Source organism: Corticium candelabrum, chromosome 10 (assembly GCF_963422355.1).
Source record: "Corticium candelabrum chromosome 10, ooCorCand1.1, whole genome shotgun sequence".
In the NCBI taxonomy this organism is placed as follows: domain Eukaryota; kingdom Metazoa; phylum Porifera; class Homoscleromorpha; order Homosclerophorida; family Plakinidae; genus Corticium; species Corticium candelabrum.
Window position 1 is genome coordinate 3,774,664 of NC_085094.1, and position 27,175 is coordinate 3,801,838.

Genomic DNA, 27,175 nt, shown 5'->3' on the forward strand with positions numbered 1-27,175 from the left:
ATCAGGTCACTTAGTACTATCATGAGAACGTTACTTCTATTTTCATGGGAGTTCCCCTTTAACTAATTAGTTCTGTCGACCAATCGAAATAACTGCCAGCCAGTGGAGCGATAGAGTATATACTGTAACACCGCAACGAGTTGTCTAGAAATTATTTATCAAGTTAGATAATGATATCACGTAAGCACTGCCAGTGCTCTGCTATTTTTCGACCATCACGTCGATCGTGTTCTAGCACGTGCAACCCTGGCTGCATGTTGAAATCTGACATAACTCTCAGTTGAGTGTACTCTACTACGAGCGCGTTCGATTGGCCTCTTCCAGAACTGGAACACAAGGGAGGAATGAAAGAGGCGTTCGATTGACAGTCTTCCTCTTCCAAAGACTCTTCCAGCTCTGGCTGGAAGAGAGGAGTGATTACACATGCTCAGTCTTGCATGTTACCATCCGTATAGCGCGAAGATCAAAGTGACGACGAAATTCTTGAGCAGAGAAGCTGCGCACGGTGACCACACCGAAGTCACGTCTACGAGGTACTGGCACGCGAAGACCATACGTGTTCCTCAAAAGGGGTCCCAAAGACATACATACTCATCTAGCTCTTTATCTAACAAGAGTAGTAACTCATCATACTCAAACAGTTCTAGAGCGCAATTTACGCAAGCAACAACTGCCTTGAGATCCTTAGGTGCTCTAACTGAGCACGCTCAATCAATCTCCCTTTCTTCCAGAATAAAAGGGCGTTCGATTGAGTTCCCGTCTTCCAGCTTCTTCCAGAAGAGGTCAATGGAACGCGCCCCTCGTTCATGGTCGCCGTCATACTACTTTCTGCCTCGTGAGGTTTTTAGTGCTTTCTTTTCGCGTACCAACACGGCTTAATTATTAATTAATTTCTAGCAGCTGCAATCACGTGACTTGCACGAGGCAACAAACCAGAAACGATTGCGAAGTTCGACCAAACGTACCGCTAGCTTACTGCTTTAACACAAAGTTTGCTAATCGTTTCTTAATTAAGTTAACGACTATGTATTCATTAATTAAATGACTAGCAACAAGGGCGTCGCGATGGACCTCCAAATTGGAGAGGCCATGCTGCTATAGGGTTTAAGTTTTATGAAACCTTGTCTAAAATATAGGACGCTAAATCTACTAATATTGGGGAGGCCAGGGTCTCCCCAGGTTCATGCGTGCATCCACTGCTTGTAATGCAAGTTGAGTACGTACAACATCCATGGGCTGTTGTCTGAACTCATGCGTCAAAAAATTTAGAACTTAATCACAAATCAAAAAGTTTTAGTTCTAAACTTTCATTTTACGTTACTCTTCCACGGCGCCACAAATCCTATCATGATCATAAATTTGATTTCAACAGGTTATTGGGTGAAAACCTCATGGTGAGTGTTTGGAGTCAATAGATCTTGTGGCATTGTATTTAGATAGACCTACACAAATAAGCAACGAATTGAATTGCGCTAGCTCTTTATGACAGAAAATGCTGTGCAAAATTGAAAGTAAGTCTACAGCCAAACGAATGTCTGGTTTCTAACATTCCTGATTGCATAACAGTTTGTTGACTGCTATTCTAAATCTTTAGAATTAAACACATAAACTTATGATGCAGAAAGAATCCATGCTACTATAAAATGTAATAATACCATATACTCTCAACGTCATTACTTGTACTTGACAGTTATCTAGACTTATCTGTCAATCTTGAGGACACGTTAATTGTCATGTGACCCCTATAGCCTTAGTAAGATGGTATGGTCTGTTTCTTGTTTTGTATATGTTTCTCTGAAAGACCCTAATAGCTGAATCTAGGAAACACACTGTACCAGTGCTCTTCATCTTTCTCTTTAAACTATAGGTAGCACTTCTGTTGGCAAAAGCACTTTGATTAATGCTCTGCTTGGAGAGCCAATCCTTCCAGTGAGTTACAACGCAGCTACTCGTGTGCTCTGCGACATCAGCTATGGCACAAAGAAAGAAGCTGTTGTTTATGATGAAATGGCAACTGAAGAACGGATTGATCTAACCACGTCTAAAGGACGGCAAAGACTTCATGAATTTGTAAGTCACAAAAGGCGACAAGTCAGCAATAGACTATCCCAAGCAAGTCTCTCTGCCGACTCAGGCAGTCGTGATAAAACTGGCCAGTATTCACATGTTTCAATTTTTTGGCCCACTGAATGTTTGCAGGTATGCATCTTCAGCAGACTCTCGCAAATCACTAAGATATCACGATTTAGAATATTTGTAGAATTTTACGCTGGTTGACAGTCCTGGTGTGACGGAAGATGATTCTGAAAGCTCCAAGGCACGAGAAATTACAGAGAAGTGCCAAAGTAGTGCTGCATGTGGTTTTATCTACATGTTGGATGGTGCCCGAGCAGCAGAAGAGGCAGCACAGGTACCATTGATACAGTTGCAAATGTGTTCTGTTATTTGCAAATAGAATTAAGTTCTAAACTTTAATGTTTTTCTAACTTCCCAACTCGTTCGCAGCTAAAAGCCATTTGCCACGGCATGCGTTGCTTCTGTAGAATGTGTGCATCCTGCATTTCTTTGCATAGAAGCTTGGCAACGTGCGATCATACACACAACTATACAGTTTAATCAATTAAATATAAGGTTTGCAGAAGACATAAATGAAGGTTTTAAATAGAAAAACAACCAATAGATGACACTGTTGCATCTGATAAAGCGAATTGTTTATATCCATAGCAAACTACATCATATTTATATGTCTCTTCCTTTATACAAACGCATACACACACATCTAAAAAACCTAAACCTGAGGAGCTGCCAATTACTGGTTACGCTCCCTAACTAACAGCTGCATGGGATCCTGTGCGCTAATCATGCAGGAGAACCCTGAGCTAACAATCTCCCAGAGCCAGGCCAGGTACTCACAGCACCGGCTAGTGAAGCCAACTGTGGTGTAAGCACCCGAAGTCTCACCTGGCCCCCAGTGGCTGATGTGCATGACGTCACAGCCAATGGCCGCTTAGGTCCCCAGTCAAAGACTAGGTAAATAGTTATACTCCTGAGCTGAGAGAGCCAATTATGTGTGAGTTTCTTGTCCATGAAATTTATGCCATAGCTCGTCTGTAACTCGAAATTGCAACTCTAATGGGTCTTTGATGTACACACTCTATTGGGTGACTCTCTAACCAACTGAGCTATAGCACCACGCGCGTGCATGCACACACACACACACACACACACACACACACACACACACACACACACACACACACACACACACACACAGATATGCCCTTCGGAAAGTTCTGAAGATAGCACCCCCTGCCCATTTCTAGGTAGAAACCCGGCACTACTGGAAGTTTTAGGCTGCGCTGACGAACCCCTTTATACGTGACCAGACTTTGGCGCAGCCACGGGACTGGACCTCAAGTCCACACGTACCCGTATATACTGTGTGAAGTTTTGCCAAGCCAGCGGTCTAGTCCACCCCAGTCAAAGACCAGGTACTCATTTATACTCCTGAGTCAAGAGAGGCAATTGTGTGTGAATTTCTTGCCCAAGGAAATTACGTCTGTACTCGTCCGCAAACCTACAACCTCAATGTCCCGGATGTTCCATTCTCCAAATTCAACTTTCTAACCAACTGAGCTACAGACACCACACACACGCACGCAAGCACAGAAGTCACAACACACGCACGCATGCACAGACTCCACACACACACACACACACACACACACACACACACACACACACACACACACACACACACACACACACACACACACACACACACGCACGCACGCACGCAGGCAGGTTATTTTATTAGGATACAGCATCTCTACACACTAGAATACATGATTTTTCAATAATTAATAGAAAGTGCTTCATAAACAAGTTCAACTACATGTATTTCAATGTGTGAAACACTGAAAGTATCTATATCTCTGCCAACTACATTATCCTCCATTACTGTGTTTGTTGACAACTTAGACACTTTTCTCAAGACAACTTTACTATTGCATTCTTGGAGAATCACAGAAAAATGTCATCGCCACTAGGACATAAACTCTGCATCTACTCGTCTTCCTTCAAATGAGCCTATGCCTTTCTTCCCAGTTGATGCAGTAAGTTTTCCTCTTGTAATCCCTGTGTGCCGAGAGCTCAAAAACTAGCCGAACAATTTCAGGGCTAGATCCATCTGGCAAGATCTCCTTTGAATATTTGTAACACTTTTCTGATTCCCGTTTTGTCCCTGCATGTCCGCATGCCTTTGCAGCTCCGTTCACTATGTCTTTCCTCCAAGGGTGAGCCAAAAAATATCACATTCATAGGTGACACCAGAATCAAGTCGTAGAACGTAATGTCTTGCCTTCCGTCAGTTTGTACGTATCTGTTTCTTGCTTCTGTTTGATGAGGAATACCCAGCTCCGTTAGGCAAGCAGACCACTCAGCAACAATAGTATCTTGAGACCAGACAGGACCGCCTCCATATTTGCATGTAATCAAATGAAAACCTTCTTGATCTAACTTCTGTCCACAGTCACAATGCTCAAGCAATCGACTAAAAGATAAGCTGATCCCCAATCTCATACAAGACGCTAAACGAAATTTGTTAGGTTTAAGTGCGTACTTGTATGTTGAGGGAATAACATCAAGCCATGCTCCTGCACCTTTCCCCTGTAATGACCTAAGCCTAGCAGCATCCCAATTTGACTTTATGTTTTAATGAAATCTTCTGACTGTTTCTGTGATATTTCCAAAGTTAAGCGATGTTGAAGTTTTCTAGGATTATCAATCATCTCTCCAGAGAATAAAATTGCGGCTTCTCTTCTTCCGAGTTTGACTTAGGGGGTAGTTGGGCCACCAATTCATGTAAAATCAACCCTGTTTTACTAGTTGATATATATATTCATTAAGCTGGTTAGCAAGACAGGCAAATCTCTTTGACAGTTCATGTAGAAAGCGTGCCCAAACAGCTAAATACGCTGCATGAGAAATGCCTTCAGTTGAAGTTAAACCAAATCCACCGAGTTTCACTTTCAGAGTTGCTTGATACCACAGACGCATAATCCAGCTGGTTCAAGTTACGAATGTTATAAAAACAGTCCTTTGTCAGACGATCATGGATTACTGCTGATGGTAATAAATTCTCAGGTGAAACAGTTCTAGAAAAGAAGTTTAGTCTGGGAACATGGCAATGTTTCAATAAAAGAAGACTACACTGAGGATCATCAAGTTCGTTAATCTTTGAAAGTTAAAACATTGCCATGTGATGCTGCCTCTATGCATCACAATTTAACATAATCAGAAGTGCCAATAGGTTCCTCCCAAAACATAAATACCATCTTTGCTCATGTAAATATCTGTACTGAAAGTTTCTGAAGCCATTGGAAAATACAACTTACATTTGTACTCTCGAATAGTCAGTCCAATCTGTTGCAGAGAAGCAGTCAGGTCAGAAAGAGTGACTAAAACTTCATCTGGCATCCCCACAACATACACATCATCCAAATATGCTAATATGGTCGTATTAGGGTGATCGCATTGAGTCTTGATCAAAATTAGATAAAGGGCAGCTGCAAATAAAATCGGACCAAGCGGATTGCCCTGATGAACACCTTCCTCAGAAAGCAATTTCACAACTTTCCTGTCCTTAGTATAAATCAATGTACTTGAACTCCCATACAATTGCTTGGCATATCCAAAAAGTTTGGGAAACTTCAGTTTGGTCTCTGACAAAATTTTATCTCTAGGAACAGAGTTAAATGGATTTTTGACATCAGTAGAGAGTATGGACAATAAAGTATTGGTTTCCCTAAGGAACAAAATGTGATGGAATAAAAGCTCAGCCCCACCAGGTGTTGAAATACCATGCCATGAAGGTGAAAATATGATGAAAAAGAACCAGCCATCTCAGTGCACATTGCCCTTGCAGTGACACCTACAGCAACAGATCTCACGTCAGAATTAGCCTTTGGTAAAGAAATGAGTGGAGAAGCCATCAAAAGTGGTACAGCTGCCTCAAGAACATGACCTTCAGCAATCAAAGAGCAAACTAAGTACAAAAGGTCACAACACAAGTCGCTTTCTAAAAGTGATAGAAGATGCACATATCTCCACCCTGAAGGACCTCCTCCACTTCTCCTAGGAGCCTTTCTGACTGCATCAATAAAGACTTCTTTCTTCATACAGAATGCAGGCAGGCAGGCAGGCAGGCAGGCAGGCAGGCAGGCAGGCAGGCAGGCAGGCAGGCAGGCAGGCAGGCAGGCAGGCAGGCAGGCAGGCAGGCAGGCAGGCAGGCAGGCAGGCAGGCAGGCAGGCAGGCAGGCAGGCAGGCAGGCAGGCAGGCAGGCAGGCAGGCAGGCAGGCACACGCGCGAGCGAGCGCAAACACACACAGACACACAGACACACAGACACACGCACACAGACACACACAGACACACAGACACAGACACACACACACACACACACACACACACACACACACACACACACACACACACACACACACACACACACACAAACACACACAGACTAGAAGGAGAGGAGAAGAAAAAGAAAGAGAAAGAAGAAAAAGAGGCAGAAAGAAAGAGAGAGAAATCGGAAACAAAAGAGAGAGAACATGTTGCAAAACAAGGGAAGAGATCAAAGAGTCAAAAAAGGAATTTAAAGTAAGAGGGAAACAAGCAAGAATAGAGGAGAAAAGAGAAAAGACAAAGAAAAAAGAGAAAAGTCTGTTCAAAATGATATATTTACTTTTCTTGCACTGTAAAAAATCCTGGTTTTAAGTAGAGTCTAGAATAATTGTGACAGATTCTACCATGCACTCATAGTTGAATATCTCTCTTACGAACAAGTGCAGAATAAAGCGAACAATACCCGAGTGTCTCTAAGTTAAACACAAGACAAACACACTAGCAGCAGAATTAGATTTTTGTAATCTTTCTGATACCCATTGCTGCACTAATTATTAAAACAGATCTGCACACAGTTTGGCAGGCCACATGTACTGTTGTCAATAATGATAAAACACAAGGAGTACACTCTTACGGTTGAAATTGTTTTGCCTCTAAATGTAATGGAATAAAAATTACTTTTGTCTGTTTGTTAATTGTCTATCTGTTTCTACATCTGTCCGTATTTACATTCGTATGCTACTTGTACATCTGCTTGCTGACCAACTTGCTTGCCTTCCTTTTTGTTTTCATGTCTCCGTGCAAACTTCTGCTCAAATTTCATCAAATCACTTCGTCTCTGTCCTTATTCTAAATAAGCTCTTATGTGAATAGGCCGGTGGTTTGCTGAGAGCATATGTAAAAGGAACTGGAAATTCAGGCTTATCTCCTCAATCAGCAATATTTGTCATAAACAAGTGGGACAAGGTCTGTAGCGATCTGAAGCCCGAAGAAGAACGACAGCAGTACTTAGATCTTGCAGCTGAACAGATCAAGATTCGTTGGCCAGGATTTCGAAAGGAACAACTTCTGACAATGAACTCAAAGCGAGCGCTGTTGTTTCAAACTTTTGGCATAACTACTCCAGATTTGTCTACTCTTTGTGATTCAATCAAACAAATGCTTCCAAAAGCTCTTGAAAACAGGATAAAACGATTACAAGTGTATGTTAACAAAACAATGTACACAGCATATATTTGTTTTTACTTATGGTTTTTACAGGAAACTAACCCCCCTAATGAGCTATGCAGAGCAAGCATTGGAAACAACAATCAGGCAGCTGCGATTGCCTGTTGACGAAAGGAAGATACGACTAGGGCAAGGGTGGGAGAAACTAGAAGCTGTTGAATCGTCCCACAAAAATGGACCATTGCATGAAATGACAAAAAAATTGTTACAAAAGACTCGAAAATTTACAACAGACGATCTTATCCATCATTTGAAGTCAGAAAATGGACGTAACAATGTTCTGAAATGGAAGAAATCAACGTTACACGATGAGCAACATCAGCATTTTGATGAGCGAAATGTGAGCAAGTTTTTACAAGATCGCATTACCAATGAAATAGCCAAACTTGAAAGTTACCATAGTCTTTGTGAGTGGGCAAACAACACGTTTGTTGAGGATGCCCGGGAAGCAGAAAAAACACTGAATATCCTGACCCTAGATGTCAGTGGTGGAAACACATCAGACAGAGATATTTCAGTCAATAGTGCCACCCTCAATGATGATGATGATGATGATAGTGATGACATCAGCCAGTCTACTAAAAAATTGAAATTAGCTGCAGCTGTTATGGCAACGCCATTGTTACTTGCAGCTGCTCCATTTGCTCTTGTTATTGGAGTCATTGCCACTCCTCTAGTTGCACTAGGAAAGATGATTGCGTCAGTAAAGCAAAAGTCTTTCAAAGCAAAAGTAGCAGAAGCATTTGATGCCTTTCTGACCCAATGCCAAACAGACGATGCAGAAAATCTACACAATCTAGTTTTGACTTTGTTAGAACAACATTCTCTTTCTGTAAAATTTGTCACAAAAGACGTTCCTGAACAAATAAAAACAACTCGCCAAAGACTGATGGCACTTGAAGAGCAGGATGAAGTCTATATTCCGAAATACAAGGAGTTGCTGTACAAATGCCAAGAGAAAAACGGTGAACTATCAAAGTTCAGTTTACAAATATACAGCTACCGTTATACCGACAACGATCTCAAATGGCCTCAGCCTACTAAATCAGTAGGTACCTGCAGTTTTGGTGCAGTGCATAAAGTCACTCTTCAATTTCCTGAAATGAAAGAAGCTGCACTGAAATTAATGGATGATCAAATTACACCACAAAAAGCCCTTGATTTCAGGAGAGAACTACACGCTTCCCGGTATTAATTTAAATCAGTAATGTTTATCAATATTATAATTTGTTTGCTTTGTATTGTCTGGCAGCAAGTGCAATCACCCAAACATTGTGAAGTTGTATGGAACAGTAGACGTCTTCGCAAACCTACTGAAAGTGGGATTGCTTTATGAATGGTGTGATGGCGGAAGTCTGAGAGACATCATTGCAGATGCCAAACGAGAACCTGCGTATACAGTAGCAGGATTCTCAGATGCTCAAGGTCTTGCACTAAATATAGTCAATGGCCTAAACTATTTGCATGGAAAGAGTGTCATTCATGGAGATCTGAAGCCAGAAAATATCCTGGTAAGTAATTACACAATCAGTAATGCCATGCATTATTATACATTATTGCTTATCTATAGCTGACCAAGGGAAGAGTAATAAAGCTTGCAGATATGGGTCTGGCAAAGCACATAAACCGATTGATAGGTACTGTATGTGAAAACAATGCATACATGGCACCTGAGATTATGAGTGACAAGCCCTACACGTGGTCAGCAGATCTGTTCAGTTTTGGAATCATCATGTGGGAGATATGGAATGGGAAAAAAGCATATTCGGACGAACAGGTCATGGGCCTCTCGCTCGAAGAATTCTGTAAGCACGTAGAAGACACAACACTTCGTCCAGACAATGGCACGTTTGCTGGTGAAGAGATATCATCATTGTATGCTAGTGACCCTGATGCTAGCCTCAGCCAATATAGAGCCAAAAAATGGGCAAGTGTGGCTAGAGTCTGCTGGTCATCTGACCCTCAAAGTCGTCCATCAGCAAAGGATACGCACGCCTCTATTGAAAGTATTGTCGATGCTACATGAACTAGTTATAGATCCATGATCAGTGAGCCACAAGGCTCCCAAAAGCAATATCTAACAGTATTTACTCATTAATGCAAGCACTGGAAACCTTAGGAAGTAAATTGCTTGCGGTTTGTTTTAGTATGCTCAAAATGTCTGCTGGACTGATGAACACTAAATCCATGTATGCATGGATTTTTAGTATGTATGCAGTAGTCTTCAGTCTACATTAATCATGGCGATGGTTTGCAGTTGCTGTCAGGAAGTAAAACTTGAGCAATCTTCCAATATATCAAATTGTGAACACTGGCTGTCAGCACAGTAATTCTCATGGATATAAGTCTCTATAGTCACTAGGCAAAGTATATCAGTATGCACATGTACGTGCTCATGCACATGCACACGCTGTGCGTGTGCAGGTGTGCGTATGCAGGTTACCTCATGAAACAATGTGTAGAAACCCTACACATGCCACTATGGTCAGTAGATGGTCAGTAGATCCACAGGCGTAGCATCGGGGTGGGGGAGACTTTAGTCTCCCCCACCTCTGGAAGCGTGTCAAGCAGAAGCGCTATGTTTCCCTCAGGTTACCAAACAGTCAGCTTAATCTTGGTGTGGTGTGTTGACGACACTACAGGTATATTTGGTAACTATTTGATGAAAAAACACATCAGCATTTCAGTATGGTGAAAGCTAAAGCCAGTGTCAAGAAAAGTAGTGACAGATAAAATGCGCATGCCCATCACACTTTCTCACTTTCTTGTCAATGGCGGACATCCATGCTGTAAAAGTAAACAGGTGTTGTATCTCGAAGAGAGTTTCCAAAATAAGACGTATATTGCAGTAACACGCAAGACTAGAATTGATAGCTGAAGTAGCAAGTATTGTGCTTAAACGTACACTGTTAGATCTAGGTGACACTCTGACTAATATAGTGTCAATCTAAGTTCTAGAATGTTCTACACTTAACCACAGTAGGATGTGAGTTAACCTACATGACATGAAACCTTAGGTGAGTCATCCAGAGTTCACGATGATGTTCATGATGATGTCGTCAACCGCAATTACCTGATTTTCTCAATCATATATTATACCTCCCACCAGCTCTGAAGTCTCCAAAAGACGGACAGAGGTAAACGTCAGCAATCCCAAATTGCTTTCCGTTTCCTAATCTTGGTAGATCGTCACGGGTTGTCAGGTCCATAGTATGGTAAGTTCTGGTGAACCGGCTGATCTGATGTCCTCGTCTGTTCAACATCTATAACTGACTCGTAGCTGTTCTACGTGACACTGCCAGATAGGTCCAGAGAATGTTCCCTTACATTCACGCTCCGGGAACAGTGTACCTTGATTATGGTTGCTAGAACCCATCTAGGCTCACTAGTGCGTTTTGGCCGAAAGTAGAGTGCATAACATGGTGTTCCTACTCTGTAGTGCACGTGGACATTATGGACAGTGCTTTATAACTCTTTGGCCTGTGACTTCGTGGTTTCTCGAGCTTGGTGTTCCTGAGCTTCATGGACCAGTGATGGTAGCAGCGTATCAATCTTTGTTCGCATCTGCCGATTGTTGAAAAATTCGCTAGGTGAATATCTGCTTGCTAAAGGCAAACGTCTGTATTGCATAAGAAATTCCTGAAGGGCTTCCTTAAGAGGTTTCTTTGACTTTTTAAAGAAACGCTTAAATGTTTGAACAAGTCTCTCAGCAGCACCATTGGTGGCTGGATGATAACGTGCTCCCATCAGATGCACCATTCCTCTTTCATGACACCAGGTTTGAATTCCTGTGATGAAAAGGTTGTGGCGTTGTCCAAAACCATGGCGTGCGGGTAGCCAAAGTGTGAGAAGTCTTCTTCTAACAATTGTGTAGTCGTCTTTGTAGAGGTAGAATTAGTCGCATGGATACATGAGTATTTGGAGTATGCGTCTATGACATGAGTTAATGGTGTCCCATGAAATCGATGGTGTGGTCGATGTGTATCCTACTCCAGGGTTTCTCCAGCAGCGTCCAAAGATGGTTGGCAGACTTTGCAGGTTTGTTTTGGTGTCGGCGCAGGCAGTGCATTGATGACAACTGTCTTGGATATCTGCGTCGTTCTTCAGCCAGTAGACTGCTGTTCGTGGCAGTTGTTTCATCCTTTGCATTCCAAATGGCCTTCATGCAGAATCTTTCGATTTGCTGCGAAAACAGGCGTCTCCTTGTGTGGCCCAAACATGGCAAGAACAGGTCTATGGTCGGTCACCAGTATGAACTGTTGCCCGTAAAAGAATTGATGAAATTTGTGCAAAGCAAAAGTAATGGATAAAGCCTCCTTTTGAATTTGCAAATACTTCTTTTGCACTGGTGATAACATTTTAGATGCAGTGGCAATCAGTCGCTCGCTTGCTCGCTTCCGTCTGAGTAGTGATGAAAAAGTACTGGCCCGATTTCAACTTCTGATGCATCGCATGAGATGCCCATCGGACAGGAAGGATCAAAGTGAGTCAGAACGGTGTCTTTGTTCAGCATTGACTTCAATTTGTCGAATGCGTCCTGCTCTGCTGCGGTCCACTTCCAACGAGTGTCCTTTCTGGTTAGGCGTGTCAATGGTTCCATGAACATTGCTAGATCTGGTAAAAACTTGCGATAAAAACTGAATTGATCCTAGAAGTTACCTAAGAGCCAGAACGTCTTTTGGTGGTGGCATTTGCATTACCATGTCCACCTTTGATCCCTTGGCTAATTCGTCCCGTGACAGGATGTATCCTAGATATGTGATTTGGGCTGCCCGCGAAGACACATTTGTCAAGTCGACATCGGAGGCCGTTGCTGTCCAGTCTCTTCAATAATTCTCAGAAATTGTGCAAATAATCTTCGGCATCTTTGTCGTTTACGAGTATGTCGTCAAGGTAGACAGCTACTCCTGAGAGATCGCTGGTCAGCTGTTCCATGATCTCTTGGAAGTATCCTGTGCTGAGCTGATACCGTATGGAAAGCGAGTTTGTAAAGAGTGTACTGAGTGCAAGACGCTGCTGACTTTGTGGTGCAAATTCAATCTGGTTAATATATGCATCCGCTAGATCAATCTTCAAAAAATAGTAGCCGCCTCCTACCTTGTGCATAAGATCTTCCAGAAGTTGTAAGGGTTGGCAATGTGTCTCCAACGTTGATTTCACCGTCACTGAATATAATCTCCACATACCCGTATACCTCCATTTGGGTGACTACGTGAAAGTGGCTTTCGAACTGGAATGGCTCAAGTCCCGCAATCGTTAAATTGTACTTGCTTCCAAAAGCTCCAATCACTGCCTTTGTCGTTGCATGAGATAAGTCGTCCTGAATTGCAAATGGCACAGCATGAGTTGTGAAAGACCGGTGTGATATCCGGTTTAAACTTTATCTCCAACTGAAAGTCTTTCAAGCATCCTAGTTCATCCTTCATAAGTCAGGAAACTCCCGTGTGAGTTGTTTGCAGGCGGCTTGGAGAGACTTGTGATTTGAGATCATATGTACCGGTGCGTTGCTTGCGGACTTGCAAAAAAAGACGATCGAGGTAGATGCCGCTTTCCAAAATTGTGTCTAATTCGATAAGACTTAGGCTTAGTTTCGTAACTGTAAACTCCAGTTGCTTGTGAACTGTCTCGTCTCCTGTTTGTAGCAATGATTCCACGCATGCGGTACCGACAATAGGTATGAAGTGGCGGCTTGCCGATTGATCTCAAGATGTATGTCGACCTTACTACACTTACTTGAAAAATAGAGGCTTCTACACTATTTGATGCGGTCGTTTTTTGACTCAGCCATTGCCGGATAGCGTAGCAAACGTCATAGTTAACAGTGATGGGCATGCGCACCTCACGTGTCCATGACTTCTCGACACTGTTTAGATAATACTGAAATGATAATGCGTATTATGAAAGAGGTAAAAACGTCGTCGTCACCATTACATGCCACTCTAAGATCAAGCAGATTGTTTAGTAACCTAGAGTTCATGCTTGAACCGGAGTGACACGCCCAAAATGTTTGGAGCTAGAGCCTCCCCAGCCCCCCTAGCCTCCCAGCCCCCCAGCCCCCCAGCCCCCCCCCCCCGACGCTACACCGGTCACCTGCCCGGTGTGCATGATGAGCTCTACCGTTTTAGTGGATCGATTGTTTAGTGTACGTACAATGCATCCTGTGCTGAGGTCTTCTAGCTAGAACGTTTTATAATGATGTGTCCAGATCGCGTATTCAAGAAGTCTAATACTGTGCCAGTTGCTGCTCTTTGACCTTTTTATGTGTTTCGTATTTGTCAACAATCTAGCCTACCTTACTTATATATAGTGTTTATACGATAATTATTGCAATTGATTATGATCTAGATATCTGAGTGTGTATGCCTTCAAAGTACTGTACACTGTTGCTCTGTACACATGTAGGTAGTCGTAGTAGTAGTTGATCGTCTTCTTGTTGATGAGAATAACTGTGGTTTTCTGTCTCTTGATGACCAAGTCTCTGATACCAAGAAGCAAACAGTACGTCAAGTTCTCAAAGACAAACATCCAACTTCATCACCTATTTATTCAGGCGCCGTTGCAGATTCTAACTTTCAATCTCCTTCAGTTCATCCCGTTTTATTTGAAACTATTAATGTAGATTTTATTCGACGCATGGCTTTGAAATCAAAAGGCGGTGCTGGTCCGTGGGGCATAACAGCTTCTGATTGCATGGAAACGTTTGTGTTCATCGTTCAAGAGTTCTTCTAAACATTCTGTAATGCCTTAGCCGCTTTGACACGTCGCTTATGCACTGAATTTGTAGATTCCAGAAGTACAGCTGCATTCCTTGCTTGTCGTCTCATACCTCTAAACAAGAATCTTGACTGAGTGAGGTCCGTCCTCTTGGAGTATGTGAGACAGTACGCAGAATTATTGGAAAGGCAGTTATATCTGCAATTGCATCTGAGATCCAATCAGTTGCAGGAGCCATGCAACTCAGTGCCGGGAAAAAGGTTTAATGTGAGGCTGTTATTCACTCCATGCGTTCCATCTTTGCAATCCCTGACACAGACGATGTTTTACTAGTTGATGCAACCAATGAGTTCAACAGCTTAATTAAACCGTCAGGCTGCTCTCACAAATATTTCCATTCTGTGTCCAGCTATTCACCCAATTCTAGTTAACGCTTATCGAAGACTATCTTACTTATTCGTGGGAGGAGAAACTTTATTGTCTCAAGAAGGTACCACACGGGGTGATCCGCTAGCAATGGCAGTGTATGCCGACAAAGTCAAAACAAACGGTCTTTGTCAAGTATGGTACGAGGATGACGCTGCTGGTGGCAGAAAGCTGGCATCACTCAGGCAGTGGTGGAATAATTTGAGTTCTCTTGGACCCAAATTTGGTTATTTACCTTAACGGCTGTAAATCTTGGCTTATAGTCAAACCTGAAAGTTTCGAAGAAGCAAAAAAAGAAATTTCTTGGCACCAAGGTAAACATCACTACAAGAGGGAAAAATTGTCTTGGCGCTCCACTAGGAAATGACAAATTTTGTCGTGACTTTTTGCAAGCCAAGATCAAAGAGTCAACTATTCAAATTGAAAAGCTTTCTATATTTGCTCAGTCACAGCCACATGCTGCACACTGCATTTACATGGTATTGTTGGAAGATGGACCTATACGGCCAGAACGAATGAGCATCTTTCTGAAGTCATCAAACCGTTAGAAAACGTAATAAAATCAAAATTGATTCCTGCTCTGACTGGTCGTTCAGCTCCTTCAAGTATAGAAAGCAATATGCTTGCTCTTCCTCCTAAACTTTGTGGTCTGAGAATCATCAATATTTCTTCTCCAGTTATGTCAAATGTTTATCAATTCACAAATCACCGGCGTAGCGTCGAGGGGAAGAGCTGGTGGAGGCTATAGTCCCCCAACGTTCTGGACGTGTCACTCCGTTTCAAGCAGAACTATAATTTTACGTTAGTAAACAGTGACAGTCCACTTAATCTCAGAGTATTATGTTGACGATTGACGACGTTAATTAATTGACTATATCTCTTTGACAATACAAATCATCATTTCAGCATGATAAAACCAGTGCCGAGAAGTCGTGGACAACGTAAAGTGCGCATGACCATCACTTATTTGAAGCGTTTTTCTACGCTATTCGGCAATGGCAGAGTCAAAGAAGACAGCATCAAAAAGGCATGCAGAAGCCTATCCATCAATTATCTTTCAAGTAAGTCTAGTTAAGGTCGACAACCCGACTGACCGGATAATGGAATCTTCTGCGGCTCTGCTATATAGCTACCTAATGATTTGCTTGCACTCCACGGTACTTTCTCTACATGTTATTCTAGCTAACTCTATAGCTATAGACCTATATTGCTCGCTATACTACGAAATGCTAAAATTGGTCAACGCTGTTTGCACTGCATTGGTCTTCTAAAATCTATTGTCATCGAGATGCCACTTAATTAATTTGACCATCGCAGCGAGCCATGAAAACCTTTTTGGCATGGACTGTGCAGTGTTTCCACTTCTTTATACACACACTGACCGCACTCAGTTCCGCAGTATATATGTAACCTAAAATTGATACTATTTACTTACAAGTCTACAAACTGCGAGCTAAAAATTTAGAAAAGTTGAAACTGGGCGTGGCTTTGCATGTGAGAAATGCGCGTGGTTTCGGTCTAATTTATCAGCTCCCTCAAACTTGAGGACCACGCTACGTCAGTGCGTCAAGTATATCGCGTTTCTGTTGGCTTCAAAATAGGACGTCATCCTTTCTTTGTATAGTGGGACCAATCATCGGTGGTCTCCTCTTAGAGATCCAGGCGACCGAACGCGCTGTTGCTGTTGCCGTCGGAGAGGGTCCATGGCTTCGTCATCCTCACCGCCAATGCAGTGACTGCAACTTGTTCTTAGTTCCGCGCTTCACAACTAAGATAATTTCCTGGATCAAACCAAAATCCCGTATCTACTACAATACTATATAGAATATAACTATTTAGCCACGATCAGAGCGTGCAACGCGGTACCAGACCCATGGACACGATAGTTTACCGTGCAGTCTGCTTGCCAGCTTACCTAACTTCCTGTATGTATATATGTCTATCTGTCTGTCTGTTATTGACTCAATACATATATTTCTTATACAAAACATTATTACAGTCTACAATAGGCTAGCAATCAGCAAGTTCTAAGACAAATTGGAACCTAAAAGTCACTACAACACTACGACAAAGAGTCAAACGGTTGAAAATAAGTCTGTCTGTCTATCTGCCTGCCTGCCTGCCTGCCTGCCTGCCTGCCTGCCTGCCTGCCTGCCTGCCTGCCTGCCTGCCTGCCTGCCTGCCTGCAGCGGCGTAGCCAGAGCAAAAGTTGGGGTATCATTAATTAATCCCGATATGTTTAACAGTTGGATGTCTTTAGAGAACTTCACCACCCTGGATAAGATCTTCGATGGTGTTCCATATTGCTCGTATTTGGTGACCGTCATTTAGTCGGTGGGGGCACAGCGTTGAGCTTGCTCTGGAAGACCCATTCGCGTGAATATCTTGGATAGACTAGAAGCCAATTTGATGAGTTTTCTGTGGTGGAGGCTATACAATATTGTCTCTATCTGTCGAATTTTTATCGCGACAGTCCTGTTGTCACACTCGGTGAGATCGAAGCGTTCCAATTGATTTTTCGAGGTGGTATATAATGTCGTATTTAGATCTTTGGAGGTAGTGGGTATTTGGCCCCGCTCTCGGGCGTTCTACATCGTATACATACATACATACATACATACATGCACATATATATATATATATATATATATATATATATATATATATATACTTTTATTATCTTTCTAAAAACTAACCCAAAACCAACCCAACCCCCCACTCTACAAAAAGTCTAGAACGTCATCAGAGCAATCTACAGACAATCTCTCTAGAATTATCTTTGCATTATACAACCAGAATTTAATAGAAAGCCGTTGGTGGAAATAGGACGAGGCCTGGCTCATTGTGAGGTGACTGTGGAATGTTGTTCTTCTGCAGATTGATTTTTAAATCTGGAGACTAGACGGCGACCACAAGCCCAGACTTTCAACAACTAGTGGATAAAACACACCTCCATTCTCACTAACAATGTCTTTATATGAGCTCTCTTTCTCTCTTTCTCCAGCTTCTGCCGCAACCCCTGCTTGACAAGCTGCCTTTACCATATATGTTGGTTGGAGAGAATTTCTTATTGTGATGTCAAAGTAAGTCGGTCGCCCTCTCTCAAAATCTGGATGGTATACATCTTCTGGTCTTGCATTCGAGTCACCACAAAGCCGATGTATATATATATATATATATATATATATATATATATATATATATATATATATATATATATTATAGATGCTACCACATCCCACACATACGTATTCCCATTCGTAGACCTTTTTAAATTTTGCTGCGCAGTCACATTTTTTAGGAATGGGTTCGATCCATCTTAATTTTTTCGCAGGATGGAGGGCGCAATACCAACACTCGTCGTCATAGTGGATACTGATCCGACAATGAGGACATTGAATGACCTCTGGCTGTTCGTGGCAAGTGACGGTACGGTACTGTACCAATCGTCTGCTTTGCACGTACACAACATCTTATATACTACATTCTTCTCATAAGTTTTCTCTAATAGGGTGCAATAATTTTATATAACCGTTTATATAGCCATGGAGACACTCGAATACCTCTAGAACTTGTACGACGAAAGTGATATCAGTGCGGTGGCACTCGACTGTGCATTGCGCGTACGTATTCGTAACCAATCTGTTGACCAGCCTGACGTTGTTGATGTACGAAGGAGATTCACTTCAACATTAGTTGGAGACGATTGCAGACTCAGCTGCAGGCTAGTCTACGAGCCTGCAGTTCTGAACTAGCAACTTGAGATATCGCTGTAGGTGCATTGATGTGCACGTGCATGCCAACTAGAGACTTATGGACGACCTGGTCACGTGCACGCACGGACGGACGGAAATCTTAACACAGCCGGCAATTTAAGGTAAGTATAGAAGGCCTGGCTACGCGAGACTAATATAGAAGGTATCGTTGTTGTCAAATATTTAAGGTTCTAGATTCTGACTTAGTTCACAGTTTGTATATTTAAAGTTGATGTATTAATTGAACAAATTAATACTGAAGCTGTGTGTAGCAAGACTTTTATCTACATTTAACCCAGAACCACATACAGTACCGTCAATGTCAACAATGCACGAGTGTAGAATTCTCTCAGTTTCCTTTTGGGCTCGATCGGTTGAGTGAGAGTCGGAATGTTGACCTGAATTGATTGAGTAAATGCAAAGACAGGAATGGCAGCCAACCATCCTGCCGATGATCCACCAATCCAGTTATTCGATGAAATAGTCTTGTCAGAAACGGATTCGTCTTGAACAGGACTTGATCCCATCAGTTTCATCACCACACAGTATATTATTATACTAAAAATAAGAAACAGTCGCATAACACTGAGAACGACTTGAAACCACTTCTGCTCACTCAGCTCGAGACATGACAGCGGCACAACAATCAGTGCATACAGCAGAATACACAGGCTGTAGGTATTCCAACACATTCCCTCAGGATGAAGAGAAATGTTCTCTAGATTGTCCCTTGTACACTTTTCAAATATTTCCACATTAAGAGGTATGTCCATGCAGTCGCAGCCACAGTGCCCTGGATCCACAAATCCAAAGACTCCCAAAACCATAATACCTAAGTATATGTACTTCGCTATTTTGCCATGAAAGCTTTCGCACATTTCCGGACCATCAAACTTCCTGTCTGATCTAATAATATATTCAGGCATAGTAGGTAAGCTGATTTCGTCATCTTCCTGTCCCTCATCATTGATTTCTTCCAGCAACTTCTGATTATCTGAGTCGTCCAAAAAACTATGTGTGATCATCTTTCCACTGTATTCTAGTGCCTAAGCAAAACATCATTTAGACAATGTACTCCGCTTTCAGATACAGATTGTAGACAATATTTTTGCATCACAAAGACAATGATCTGACATGCAGAGAGTGCCTCGATCACAGTGTAGCGTACCATATTATAATAGTATATAAATTGCACAAGAAATATTCAATATGACAATTAACAAATGTTTTGTAATTTTGTATTGAAATGTTTCTCTTCAATTGTTTAGACTCTATCAATGCAATTTGCTGTCTCAATAATTAAATTTTAATTAAATAATAATCAATAGGAACACACTGTTTCCTTTCCTACTGTCATGTTGTATAATCAAATCAGAACTGTTGCTATTACTGTATTGTAGTACAAAATTCAAAATGAAGAAGCAGTAAAGTGCTAAACCCTGGCTGCTAGGACTGATTTCTACAGTAACAGCACAGAACAGCTGCTAATTAACTACCAGCCACATTATCACATCACCTGGCATGCTAATTACCACCAGTGCTAACAATGAGGGCATGCAGCATGCTATGCAATCCAATTGGCAGGTTATTGGTCTACAGCAGTATTACTGTAACCCTAGCACACGTGTGCCTTAGGTTAACCAGCTAAAGCAATTTCAAGACAGACTTTGTCATATTACTAAAAAATCTGTTCCATAGGTGATAGCAAACGCCTGCCAAGACATTCCCCTCATTACCTGGGGCATTTTGTGGGTTGGTTCTTCAGTGCTCTAGTCGCTGGACCTCCCAGTCAGTTCAAAATGCTCTATTCTAATCAGTAATGTATATATTAATTACCAGTTCTATTGAAAGACATTGGTAAATATGCATAGTACAGCATAATGTAGTACTGAATGTGATGTACACTGCACATTTCACGCCTTGCAGTCTTGGAGTCTAAATCTGCTTACATCGATCTAGCTATATACTTGAACATGGGACCCAGGCCAGCACTTCGCAGCTATAGCTTCTATAGCTGGAGCAAATATATATATATATATATATATATATATATATATATATATATATATATATATATATATATATATATATATATATATAGATGGTACTGCTAGTCCCCTATGGGACCTATAATATAATATATATGTATAATATTAAAAAAAAAAAAAATATATATATATATATATATATATATATATATATATATATATTATATATATAAAAAAAAAAAAAATATATATATATATATATATATATATATATATATATATATAGTTGGTATATATATACAGATAACACATATCCGCCCTAAGGATGGAAGCACAAAGAGTCTAAGTCGCAATATCGTAATAACTAAGTAGATAGTCAACAATCACAAGGTCCAATCTGTCACTAATCATTCTTGAGTTATACTGCCACAAACGAACAGATAACTGTTCGTGAAATTGCCTGGAAGCTTGGCTCAGAGACAAGCCAGATGATAGAAGAGACTTCTTTACGATTGATCTCAACACCTCCAGACTACATATGTGCAGCCCACACTCCGTATGATTCCACCACAAGAGGGTATATATATATATATATATATATATATATATATATATATATAGTCAGCTTATTTTGATGTTTCCATTTGGAATACGATGCAGCCTTCGTACATTATATCATCTTCAACTTTGGCTGGAGCTGCTGCATTTGCTGGAGAGGAAGAAAAAAGATGCTCATCATATGGCAGACGTGGAAGCTGCAGGCGGATGTTTCTACCCTTTGATAGTTGAAACGTTTGGTTTTTGGACACCTGCTAGTTTAGCTACACTAAGAATAATTGCCTCTAAAACGATGACAAAAACCAGACTTTCATTTAGTCAAGCGTTTAGTAATTTGTTAGAACAATTATCTGTTCGTATTTGACAGTTTAATGCTAGAATATTAAATGATAGATTAGATTTAGCAGCAGATGTAGAGTGGTGAGATTTACCCACTGTATATATATATATATATATATATATATATATATATATATATATATATATATATATATATATATATATATTGCATGCAGATTGGTCTTATACAGAGGTACGGAACGGACCTTGGACTGAACAGTGAAGTGGGTCAATTGGGTCGTTCCACCCCTCCAAACCCCCCCCCATAATTATATAAGTACAGTTGTACGCGCATGCAGCAGCAACCAAGTAGAGATACACATACACGTGCACGCACGCGCATGCATGTACTCTAGTGTAGTATCAGTTTCACAATTAATGAATAAAATATATGGCTCGCAAGACATACAATACGCCCCAAAGGTTTGGGGGTCCATGACTCTCCCATGGCTCAAACTCGCCCGTGGTAGGCTACTTCCATGGCCCCCAAAAACAATGCTCCTGACTATGCAGCTAACCAAGTGTCGAAAACGACCTGACAAATTACATCTGTAGCTGTGCAACCCACACACCTACTCACCTGAGCTCTGGACATAGTTTCTACAAGCCAAATGGTCGTAACAACGTTGAAGAAAGCGATAACGGCCAGAGTTATGCACGAGACCAGCACGCCGGCATTGTAGAAAGAACGCGGTAGATTGAGGAAGCCAATTACCGACGCTAAAATTGACGGTGTTGAAGAAACCAATCGCAAGGCCGTGTGTGCCTATCCCTCGCCCAGTTGGCTCTCTGCTAACACTCATATCATCCATACTGTGATTTATTCGCCTCGCGTGGCAAGACCGGCGCTCGGCAATTAATGATCTTAATCACAAATGACACTATAGTAGCATGTATCTCCAGATTTCTAGCAAGCAATGTCGTTGCAATAGAAAAGACATTAAAATCTCTCTGATGACCGACTTGCCACTGTCCGCATCGCACCATAAACTTTCGAAGGTGGACTCCCTAACAGAAATAGATAAATCATATCATTAATATTAAAAATGACAACATCACAAACCTAAGATAAGACTGCAGACAGCTCGTCTAGCAATCTTGATATTCTGGAATGCTCCAAGAATGTGAATTTTGCTGTAAAGGTGACGTAATATTTTGTTAATTTAAAGGCAAATCAGTGTCTGAAGAAGTCTGTACCTGTCGGCTAGTACTATTCTAGTCTTGGTCACATTTTCGATTGTGAACTTTGTCTTTCCACCCGAGCCAGCTATTCGACCGATAGCTCTTGATAAATGTTCACCCTTCAAAGGCTTCACTACAAAGAGGACATCCTATGTATACATGTACTTAGACACAAACAGAACCCACATGATACTGTTAATACAACAACAACAACAACAACAACAAATCAATTGCTCACATGAAGGCAAATCTAAACATATGCAGCATGTATTTCCAACACCATGCACCTATGTGTCTGCCAGACATCAACTGACAAGACAATTCAATGGGTATCCCTAATAAAATAAAGGGATACTACGCAATGCTACGAACAACTTCTGTAACCTGATAAAGTGACCATAAACTGCATGCACTCTAGAAAGGTCTTCCACCAATACCAAGTTTTGCCAACCGCCAATACCTCGGTTTCCCAGTATCAGCAGATACTGATACTAATACCAATAACTGTTAATTAAATCAGAAAGAGCATTGACTCAAAATAAAAGCCTTGTCTTCACCTCAACATTAGTACTTTGCTTATCTACGGCAACCATCTTCCCAATAAGATGATGAAGTTGCCGAGCCCGAGGATGATTGAAGACATACTGCTGTCCTGTTTGCATCGCTTTGTATCGTTGACTGCTGCTTGTCTTGTCTACACCCCTTTTCTGAATCCTCCAGCAGCCTAAACCCATGTGCGAGGTAGGCCCATTGGTAAGCAAAGTTGTACTGATACCAATACTACTGTCCAATCCCAGTGTCAGTGCCGATACCAATACCGATACATGTACAAGTATTGGTCGAACACTGGTAATAAATAAAATTACATAATATATGTGCATACGAAAGTAGGTATCTAGCACAAGCACTTTTTAGTAAGAAACAACAAGCAAGCAAGACATTCAGCTGCTCCTGTAATTATAAAATAGCTAAGCTGACAAACGGTAGATGCAAATAAATTAACTATGTCACATAATTAATAATTATAACGGGCATAGCGTGGCATGGGCTAGACTGGGCTATATAGCCTCGTACCGGACCCTCTCGCACTGTCGTGCCCGGTTCTCATATGACACAACAATGCCGAAGATCATCAATAATGTCAGCATTGCTAAACTTGGAAAGGCAGTTGTAACACACCAAAGAAACAAAACTGCCCAGTAAAACAAGTTGCCGCCTAAATGACGTACATCTATAACAATTAAAACTCACCATCTTGAATCTCAAAAGAATCGAGATAAAGATCATCTAAGCGAACTAAAGCTAATGAATCCTGAAAACACCAAAATACGTTAGAGTTTAACCCCTCAAATATATAGATCACACACACACACACACACACACACACACACACACACACACACACACACACACACACACACACACACACACACACACACACACACACACACACACACACACACACACACACACACACACACACACACACATCAACTTCAAATCCCAACATAAATGCTTTAACAAAATCTGCTCCTTTCTGCAATGCACTAGGATCAGTTGTCACCTCTGAAGTCTACATGAACACACAATTAAAAAATTAAATATTTTCGGTTAGACTACTCTGTGCTGTATTCATCACATTTCATACTTTCAGTTCCACATTTTTCGTCTTCAAATTGAGTCTGATTTGAAGTTTCAAATGCTCCACAACAGGGGTGAAGATCTTCATCCAGCTCTCTTTGAGGGGAGAAAATCGATGTGGTGGTACGGTTATTCTTCTAAATTCAGACTTGCTATTCTAAATACACATACACAGAAATGACAACGCGTGGACTACACAATAATGGACAGTAGGAAGAGTGCATGCATGACTCCAGTCGAGAACCTACTGTCGTTTTCGAGACGTCGACCGGTGGATATTGCGGTCTTTTTGCTGAGCTCGCCGATTCGCTCGCTTCCATGGCCACTTCGGGGTCCTTTCTACGCTTCCGCGTGACAACTCTCATCGCCTCCGATTCTTCCATGATAGAGGGTAGGGTCCCGGTGTCCCAGTCCAAACTATCCGGGTCTAAAGTATCCTACCCGGATAGTCTAGACTATCCGGCCGGGTACTTCGTCCTAGGCTACACTATCCTCTATCCGGACAAACTATCCGGGTACAGATCGTGAATGCGTGCTAGAGAATTTCATGGACAAGAAAGGCGGTCAACAAACGGTCAACAAACACAAACGTCGCTCTTTTTTTGGACGTTTTTGTGTTTCTAGAAGGATGCTTTGAGCTAGGCAGCTGGATGCGATGACTTCAACATGGCAACTATCTAGGTACGTACATTTACAAACAGTCTGAGACGCGCGCGCGAGCTTGTGAGTGTGGTGTGTGTGTGTGTGTGTGCGTGTGTGTGTGTGTGTGTGTGCGTGCGTGCGTGCTTGCGTGCGTGCGTGTGCGTGCGAATTAGACATTTAATTAATTATGTTTCGTTATATATTCTTCTGTGACTATCTATTTTTACTTGTTAGTGTATGTATCTTGTCTGGCCTTGAGCACTGTACCTGTAGCGGTATGAAACAAAATATATTATTATTATTATTGTTGTTGTTGTTGTTATTATTATATAATATTTATTTCTATTGCATCACCACAGTAATGGAGTTCCCAATTGTTATGACAAATTACATTTATACACACGTACTTTGTTATTTCATATTTTTGTTATGTCAAATTTATTTTAAGCACAAGTCTTATTTTATATTTACATAATGTGAGATCAAATTTATATATTAATCAAATTATGTGAATCGGAATTGATGTGTCGAATCGAATTTATTTACAGTCACAGACCCTGAAATAAGGATTTCAAATTGATCGGCCATTTACTCAGAGCTGTAGCCGCCATTTTGAGAAATGAATGACTAATTACATAACCCTTCGTTGAGTCTGATCCATGTCATAACTGGTAGAGTGATGTGATTTGTGTTTCCTAAGCTGGATATATTTATGCTAAACAGTGTGATTAAAAAGGAATATTTAATCAGTTCACCTATATATCCGATATTCACTATTGTTGTGTGATGCCCATCGGCTGCCTGCGTAATTGTACAAATGCCCTGTATTGTGTATGTACTAACGGTTGTCTGTCACAGCCAGACACTCATCCTGAAAAATGGCCGGCCATTATTTCATGCTCTGCAGTCATATCAAATCTGTTATGTGCCATATCAAATTTGAAAAGTCACATTAAAGTCTCGATTCGATCTATGTCAAATGGATACAGTGCCATTTGTCTGTTTGGAACATTTTAGTGTTACTTGTATACTTACTTCAACTAACTTTAGCACATGTCAGTTACGTTGTCCAAGCATTACAATTAGGAAGTGTATAGCTGTGTGTGTGTGTGTGTGTGTGTGTGTGTGTGTGTGTGTGTGTGTGTGTGTGTGTGTGTGTGTGTGTGTGTGTGTGTGTGTGTGTGTTTTATGTTGCCCCTATGAGGGAACTACACCAGATTTTGTGTGATAAAAATATATTGTTATTATTATTATTATTATTGCTATTGTGTAGATTGCATGCATGTATGTATACAGGTATATACGTATCACGGTATGTACGTATGATGGTATGTATGTATGTATGTATGTATGTATGTATGTATACAATTGCCTCGCTCTCCGGAGTGTCAGGTTCTGTCCAAGAAGCAAAGAAGAAGTTACATATAGACAGTGACTGCTGATAGTGTGTTCAATTGTATACTAGTATCGTAGCAAGTATCGTAGAAAGTCTGGTAGAAAGTATCGTAGCAAGTACTTAGTAGTGTTTGCAGTAACCTCGGCCCTAAGGGTCCTTACAACAAAAAAATGTATGTATGTATGTATGTATATATGTATATATGTATGTATGTATGTATGTATGTGCACTGGAAGCCATTATCCATGCTTTTGCACGTTGGTTACTTGTGTGAGATGGCTGAATTTAGTTGAAAGAGGTGAAACAAGGACAAACTAAAAATTTCCTTTGCAATTGCATTGTGACTAATGTGGTTGCTTCTGCACAGCACAAATTTATGGATACATCATGTACAAAGTCATAATTGAGCTCATTTGTATTGACTACTCATTAAATATAACTGAGCTCAGTTGTGGCAACTATTCATTCCATTATCATATATACATGTATTGGTATATATAGGTATGTATGTACGTATGTACTGTATGTATGTATGTACAGTATGTACAGTAGGCAAGGAATTCACATGTAATTGCCTCTCTCTATGGAGTGTTGTTTCTGTCAAACCAAGTACAGCAAGTGCATGTTTACATTTTGTTACCGTTTTGAAAGTTGTATTGTCATATACTCTGACTTGCAATTCTATTTAGTTAATGGTTGCCATTGAATTTTTTAGAATCAATTGACTGAGTCGATCAGCCTTGCGAAAAGTCTTAAAGATATTTATTTAGCAGACACATTGTAATGTTTGTTTGTTTATGAATATCATGTGTGAAGTTTTCGTTCAATAGAACAGAGAACACATTGCATTTTATGTTGTGGAATATTATATGAATAAGTAAGCTGAAACTTGCACAAG

At 41.0% G+C, this 27,175-nt stretch overlaps 3 protein-coding genes across 3 annotated transcripts; 1 reads left to right on the forward strand and 2 right to left on the reverse strand.

Annotated features, from left to right (window-relative positions):
- Nucleotides 1-172: 172 nt before the first annotated feature.
- Nucleotides 173-9,970, forward strand: LOC134185755 (uncharacterized). The gene is made up of 7 exons (XM_062653622.1): nucleotides 173-835; nucleotides 898-2,199; nucleotides 2,261-2,410; nucleotides 7,283-7,611; nucleotides 7,670-8,824; nucleotides 8,889-9,147; nucleotides 9,207-9,970. The coding sequence occupies exons 2-7, from the start codon at nucleotides 2,008-2,010 to the stop codon at nucleotides 9,660-9,662; spliced, it is 2,541 nt and encodes an 846-aa protein (XP_062509606.1). The 5' UTR covers nucleotides 173-835; nucleotides 898-2,007; the 3' UTR covers nucleotides 9,663-9,970.
- Nucleotides 9,971-18,806: 8,836 nt separating this feature from the next.
- On the reverse strand, nucleotides 18,807-22,204 carry LOC134185506 (uncharacterized). Its single transcript, XM_062653307.1, has 2 exons — nucleotides 21,997-22,204; nucleotides 18,807-19,577 (listed from the first exon to the last, which is right to left on the reverse strand). Exons 1-2 carry the CDS (start codon nucleotides 22,009-22,011, stop codon nucleotides 18,822-18,824), a joined length of 771 nt encoding a protein of 256 aa, XP_062509291.1. The 5' UTR covers nucleotides 22,012-22,204; the 3' UTR covers nucleotides 18,807-18,821.
- A 60-nt stretch (nucleotides 22,205-22,264) lies between these two features.
- On the reverse strand, nucleotides 22,265-24,661 carry LOC134185507 (RNA-binding protein pno1-like). Its single transcript, XM_062653309.1, has 7 exons — nucleotides 24,488-24,661; nucleotides 24,247-24,396; nucleotides 24,088-24,171; nucleotides 23,850-23,910; nucleotides 22,614-22,731; nucleotides 22,480-22,550; nucleotides 22,265-22,424 (listed from the first exon to the last, which is right to left on the reverse strand). Exons 1-7 carry the CDS (start codon nucleotides 24,620-24,622, stop codon nucleotides 22,357-22,359), a joined length of 687 nt encoding a protein of 228 aa, XP_062509293.1. The 5' UTR covers nucleotides 24,623-24,661; the 3' UTR covers nucleotides 22,265-22,356.
- Between the last annotated feature and the right edge of the window lie 2,514 nt (nucleotides 24,662-27,175).